The sequence below is a fragment of the Oculina patagonica genome, chromosome 6, assembly GCF_052425735.1.
Source record: "Oculina patagonica isolate OP01 chromosome 6, crgOcupat, whole genome shotgun sequence".
Taxonomy (NCBI): Eukaryota; Metazoa; Cnidaria; class Anthozoa; order Scleractinia; family Oculinidae; genus Oculina; species Oculina patagonica.
The window spans coordinates 15,562,223-15,569,409 of NC_135763.1; the positions used below are offsets into that span (position 1 = coordinate 15,562,223).

The window sequence follows — 7,187 nt, forward strand, 5'->3', positions numbered from 1 at the left end:
TTATAAGTTTCCAGAAGTCGCCGCTTTGGTTGGAATTTAAGGCGTTTATTTCATTTAGAAGTTGATTTTTATATCTTTTATGCATCTGTTTTACTAGCTTTTTATATTTCTTTTTGACTGCAAAGTACTCTTGCCGCAGTGATTGAGGAGCTGTGGGGGTAATTTCCTTTACAAGTTTCTGCAGCTTTTTCTTTAGTTGTCTGCAGGTATTGTCATACCATGGTTTGTGTTTCTTGGTATATTTACGCGTTTTACGTGATGGTACAAGACTACGTTTGGCAACTGATTTGAGTATCTGATTGAACTGCGAAATCTCATCATCTATTGAACTGTGGTGTGCTGTATTGAAGGATTGGAGTTTGTCTTGAATATCAATTCTCGATAGTGCACTAATAAATTTGTCTTTGGATTCTAACTTCCAAAGAAACTTGGTAAAACTGTTCTGTGGAGACGTTTCTTTTCTTTGAGAATTTTTTGATGCGTTGTTTATAATATCGCGATTACGGGAAGCTAATTTGAGAGTAATTGGACAGTGATCAGAATAAGGTGTTAAAGCTTGTACTTGAAATCCTAGCACTGTGTCTTGAAGATCTTCACTGACTATTCCGTAATCAACAGTGCTTGCTCCGTTGGTCTGATATGATGTTAGCTTGCCGTCTAGATCTCCTGTAACTCTACCGTTCAATATTCTCAATTTATTTCCTATACATAATCGTAATATTTCGCCTCCCAATTTGTTTACGGTATAATCTCCATTGTTTCGTTTGGGCCAATTTTTATCAAGATTATATGTGTCAGCAGTTGCTAGGAAATCGTGACAATCGTTTTCAATGAAGTCATTTAAAGTTCCGGTCCTAGCATTGAGATCGCCAAGCAAGATAATTTTGCCCTGTTTTGAATACTTGTGTATTTCGTGTTCTAAAATGCTTAGTACGTCCTCCCCTGCTTTGCGCTGAGACTGAAGTGGAGGTAAATAAACCGCCGCTAGATAAATGTCAGAATTTATGGCAAAAAGTTGTCGTTTTAGGTGACACCAAATTATGTTTGGAGAGGCACTTTTGATATGGGAGACGTAGTCTAAATGTTTATTCTTTATCAAGAGAGATACTCCCGCTTGACCTCGTTTACTTTTCGAGTTCCGCACGGTCGAATGTACTATGTAATCTTGAAATGTTAATGACTCATCTTTTGCCCATGTTTCTTGTAAGCATATAATATCAAATTTTGAGATATTAGATTTAACGGATTTGATATTTAATTTTGTGTTCGAAATGGTTTGATTGGTTGGTTTTAGCCTGGTTTTGAGTCCTTGGATGTTCCATGAAATTATACTAAAAATATTACTTTGATTTAACCATAATGAGTTCATTTTGAGAATACGATCAACAAATTAAATTAAATACCCTGAAATAACAGAATATTATTACTGATATAGGTAATATGTAATAAAACTAAATATGTGTCAGAAAAGTATCTAGCTGGTTGTTTTTAAAGGTCATGATAAGGCTTACAGCTTCCGGTTGCCAAGGCTTGTGAGCAGTAGGTTGATTAATTGCTGTGTTGGATCTGCCTTCCTCCACTGAGAATTTCGTCCTCTTTTGCGGTCTTGTTGGTTCCACGGACGGCGTTGTTTGGAGTATGTTGCTTCGAATGAATGGCCGTTTTCTCTTGCCCATTTCTTCATTGAAGCAGCCAGACGTCCAAGGCCTGATTTGTTGTAGTGTAGCCCGTCTCGTGTAAAGAAACTGGGGTCTTTCGCCTCTACCTCAAGGAATGCTGAATCCATTGACTTGATGTATTCATTCACTTCAGTTATTTTTGGATTGGGCGTTTGGTGGTTAGGGGGGATTTCACAGAAGCCTATAATGGCGTTCGGGAATTTATCTTCCGACTTGATCTTTAAGGTGTTAAGCTTTGTTTTAATTTCATCAGTGGAGTTATCGCGAATGTTGTTTGTGCCTAAATGGTAGATGACACGTTTGACAGCTTCATTTGGCATGGGCTCGTTGTTGATGTATGCAATGGCTGAATCTAGTGTTGCGCCACTTAGAGATCTGATGCCCATTGCTAGCCTTCTTCCATCCAGGCCTCTAGTGTTGGAATCACCAAAGATGATAGTGTCTCCAACAGGCTTGACTTCTCTAAAAATTTTCTTCATTTGCTCATTTTGGCCTGTAGCTTGAATATTTGCATCTACTTGAGGTTGCTGCAAAGACTGCAATTTCCGGTCGTCTGGGTTTTGATTATGGCTTCGAGTTACAAGCTCGCCATCAAATAAACTTTCTTGTATGACATTCGTTTCTTTTTCAATGTCCTCGACACGTTTCAAGAAAGCTTCATTTTTCTTTAGTAGCATGCTATTGTTGTGGCGAAGTTCGTCATTTTCGTTCTTGATTTTTTCGAAGCTTTCTTCCGATTCGCGAACACGTGCGTACAATTGTTGTATCTGTTCTGTCATCTTGTTTTGAAACTCCCGATGCTGATTTTCATGGTGTTGCAATCGACCTTCCAACGATTCACGCAGTGTTTGTTCTTTTTTAATGATCTCTTGATATCTCTCAACTTCGTTCTTGGATTGGTTTAGTTCCGCTGTTAGAGACTGCATACGGTCGTTAACGTAATCAAATTCTTGAAGCTTTAGTGTCATGTTGTGCAACGTCTCCTTGATGGTAATATTTTCGGCAATAACCTTTTCTATTGAAGTCTTCAAGGTTTCAATGACTCTGTGGTCATGATGACCAGGTGGAGTGCTTGGGAGACTTCGTCGTCGACTTGTTTGGGGAGACAGTTGCTGTGGGTGAAGTTCTGGGACGGTGGAGTTGTCACCTTTGACATCTTCATCAGAGCCGTTTGAAGCATTTAACTCTGCCAAAAGGTCATCTATTGTCTCGTGTGAGTCGCCAGGACCTTCGGTTTGCCTTGCCTCCTCTACGTTCGCCTTTATGCACGGAAAAACTTCTCGACACCATTTACCGCAATGGTTTCCTTGGATTAAGATGCGATATGTGGTCAAATAAAAGGAGATTGTTAAATTTCCTATCTTCTCTGGCTTCTTGTTCGCAGCGCCACGTGCAGTGTCTGTATGTTCCTGTATTTGCGCCATCGCCTTGGCTTGATAATCGCATTTGCTCCATTCTATATCGAGAGCAAGTTTGTTATAGCAAGTTTGTTATAGCAAGTTTGTTATAAAGTAATATGTAGATAGTAAGATGATTTTAGACAATAAGATGTGTTATGTTTTCGTGCAAGACATTTTTTCCTCCTACAGTCCTTGTCTGTTCCCCTCTATACCGGGTGGGTACCAGGCGACTTGTAACCTGCGGATAAAAAGCATCCCAGTCCGGGGCTTTTGCAATACTTGTAGGCTGTGTTGTATATAAGGCAGAACTACAGCTCACTTTAAAAAAGAGCGATGGCCTGGACCAAGAGTATCCGCGCGATCGTTTGTGGGATTATTTGGGGAATTGGTATAAAAGCGATCTGGGGGGTCTCATATGATCGTCCCGATCGCCTGGTTAAGCGAACCAGCAAGGAAGCAGCAAAGACTCGCAAATTGAAATGTCCTAGCTCGACTCAGGTCTCACTGTAGTTAGGTGGTTAGTGCTACCGACCGGTATTTGGACGGTTATGCGCGGGTTCGTTTTCCTTAATGAACAGATGATGTCTTGGTTGTCCCACGCTCGTGACAACAAAAAATACATCTTTATCACTTTACCGAGCTTAAAATTGCCGTCTTTCTTTCTCTTTCTCCAGACAGAAAAATTTGGGACGTTGCACCACAGCGTTCCCCGAAGCATTTCGTTTCGCCATACTTACCAGTTTGTTTCCCCCCAAATAACTCAATTAATCCAATAAGCATTCGCGCTGATGCTCTCGTTCCAGGCCACCACTCTTTTTCGCTATCCTTTGAAAAAGTTATAGTATGGTAATGCCTTTGAGAATTGTATTTTTTAGTGACGGCTACATTGGAAAGACCACTGTGTTACTGAACTGTAATCAAACCAACCAACAACCAATATTTGACGTGGTGAACACTAGTGAAGCTGGAGAATTTGTAAGTGAAGATAGAATGGTAAGGTTAAAACTTCGACACCGCATTTTGATTCGAATCATAAGCCATAGCGCTTTCAAATTAGTTAAACATAACCAAATTGAGTTATAGTTACCAAAATTAGCTAGTTTATGGGATGGGAAAACTATGCAAACGAGATTATGAGAAAGTTTTTCTCAAGGAGTGTCGAAAGTGACTATTATCCATCAACGTCAATATTCGAATCACATCATCAGCACATTTTGACTTTATAAATTTCCCGTGCATTTAGGAACTGTTAACTACCACCAGCAGTTTAGTTACACTTCGTTAGCTACATTGTGTTCGTTTAGTCTTGCTATTTCGCCGAAGCGTAACAAAAATGCTCGACTAGAAGATCAACAATGCTATTAGGCGGGATGCATACCAGCAATCTCAATCTCAAACATTTGTAGTTAGGAAATGTTTAAAGTTATGTTTTGTCATTTTTTTCTTCAGATTTTCAAGCTGACGCACAAATGCGCGTGTCCGAATGCCTGTCTGATAACTCCCTCAGGGCACTCTACTAAGAAACCCACTACCACGGTTGTTCCCACTAAGGACCCCACTGGTAGGTGGAACGATAAACCGCGTTCAATGTCTTGGAAAAGTTTGAATTTAAGCTTCCGTGACGGGAAATAAACTGTTGTAATCATATTTTAATAAACAGAGCTGTCAAAAGACTAGCAGAATATTAAGCCTTTAAAGGAGAGAGGGCATGGAATTACCCAAGCGATACTGGTGTTTTTTAATTCTTAGTGCAAGGTTTTTACATCTTACTAGCAAGAAATATCGATTTTAACACTCAGCCTTTGTGACTGACCGGTAGTTTGCCCTATTCAATGCAAGATTAGTTGAATTATTTCATTGTTCATTTTGAATGATGCTTTCTTGGACAAAAAACGCGGTTAGGAAATTAAAGTTGTCCTTGCGTTATAATTACTGACCCAAGAAAATCCTATTGTTCTCTCTCTGCAATATATCAAATATTGCAGCTATGAACCAAAACATCAGTGTGGAAGCGACTGAGATCGTCCATGTAATGTAAAGAGAGAAAAAAGGGGTTTATGTGGCCTCAGCTGCCTGCAATATACCCATTCAGAGGAGAAACTCACTTTCTTAGAGCACCTAAAATGAAGAAGTGTTTCTGAAAATGACCCTTGGAAAATAGTGACTGATAGGAAGAACTATTTTTTGCTAAAAAAATGTAACGATTTACTTTAATTTATACCTGTGTAGGTGATCCGGATAATGTCGTGGTTCCAGTAGTCGCTAGCGTTGCTGGAGTCCTTGGTCTTGTCATTTTCCCGATTGTCATCTGGCAATTGCTTTGCAAACAGAATGATAACGAAAGGCAGCATCTCTTGAATCAAAATAATCCGGGAGCAGGTGCAGTCGACGAAAGTGAAAACCGTTTTTCTAGTCCAACTGAAACAACTGAAGGAAGTGAGTTAACCTCTGGAAGAGGTTCTGCAAGTTTAACAAAGCTTTCCTCGCCAGACTCAACGTGTAGCGACATCACAGTGCCTAACAAGTATAAGACGGATAATTTGAACAGTAAAGTCTAGGCGTATGCGGAAGGTCACTGTTGAGGATATCATGGTCAATTCTGTTTATAAACTGATCGTTTAGCAATATTACACTGCCAAAGGAAATAAGTTGTTTGACAAAACCTAATGCTACCACTCCGTTTAATACGACCACATCATTGTTTTTTGGTGCCCGCTTGTTGTCGGATAAGTGGGTCCAATGGTGGAATGTCGTTGTCTTTGATCATTTGAGGTTACGACCTGTGTTGCTAAAATTTAATTTTTGTTATATTGAAGCTAGCAGAGGTGTCAAATAATCGGTGTCGAGATTTTATATGAAAGGTCAACTCTTGTGTAGCTTTTATAGCTCACTGTACACTGCATGTAGAAGTCTCTTTGTTCGTCCTTTTGACAATGTCAGAGGGAGCATGTGCATGGAAGCTCTGTAAAAAGACTCTGTGTGAAGCTACTAGTGACGAGAAAACAAGAAAAAAAGCCTACTGGGGGATCAAATCAATTTGTATTTTTAAATTGGGAAGGGTCAAGTTGAGAAAGTCTTGTAAAAGAATTGCAAAGTTGTTAGCTTTGTCGCCGTCTCTGGATGCATACATTGGCGCTGAAACGTCAACTGCTATGCGTTGCCATCGATGCTGGTTTTTCAATAAACTTGTACAGATAAAAATTATTTAATCAAATTGTAGGTAGAATTATAAAATTGAAAATAGCTTTTGAAGTTCTGTGGAGGAAATCACAATTAAATAAACAAAAGTTGAAAACCGTTAAGTTTGGTCAATGCATTGACTAAAGTCTATTCCCCTAAATGGAAAGCGGAGATTGAATTAACAGAAAAAAGAAACAGACAAAAGTTACAATTTTTTTGTGGGTTTGGGAAAAATCACAAACATTAACACAACGGGCCAAATTTTATAAAGAACGACAATTGACCTGCGGCTTACGTTTGTGGATTTACAGCTCAGTTGATAGAGCATCACACTGAGACCGGGTACTGAGCCATTCATAATAAAACCACAACTCGGCTCAGAACTGGGCTTATTATTAACTGATCATGAGAAACGATGTATTTTCTTTACGTCAAGGTATCCTTATGTCTGTAAACTGATAGAAAGAGCAAATTAATTTGTGAAGTATCTGTCTAGCTTGCTCCAGGCTTCGGCTGGTGGGAGAGCAGCGCGAAGCTAAAACGGGGAGTAAAAACAGTGTCAAGGTGTGAGAGGAAAGAGGGAAAAGAACTATCATTAAACCGTTCCCCTTCTTCCACTCCCAATTTTTCGTTCTGCTCCCTATCATGCCTAATGGCTGGGACAGGCTAGTATCTTTTTATACTTTGAAGAAGTCCTCTTCTAATAAACTTTGAAAATGGTTACCTTTTTTGTGGGAATCCTAATACGACCTTGTATTGGCAAGGGAAAGCGGCTTCTTTAATCACTCGAGAATGATGAATTTAAGTTTTAAGTTGGAAAAATTTCGACCTGAATCTAAAAAGAACTCATTTGGAAGCATACAAAAAAAAGCATGCTACGTTTCAACTTGTTTTCGTGCTTACGTCCCAATATTCCACACTAAATAAC

The 7,187-nt window shown here is 39.3% G+C and overlaps 1 protein-coding gene across 3 annotated transcripts in view; it reads left to right on the top strand.

Moving 5' to 3' along the window:
* Positions 1–7,187, top strand: part of LOC144655959 (uncharacterized) — a 77,512-nt gene that overhangs the window by 27,791 nt on the left and 42,534 nt on the right. For 2 of the 3 annotated variants that reach the window (XM_078516159.1, XM_078516158.1), the window contains exon 6: positions 3,955–4,054. In XM_078516159.1, the coding sequence (XP_078372285.1) occupies positions 3,955–4,054 (100 nt within the window). Of the gene's footprint in view, positions 1–3,954; positions 4,055–4,528; positions 4,641–5,308; positions 6,983–7,187 lie in introns of those variants that run through there. The other variant, XM_078516160.1, reaches the window with a different exon arrangement.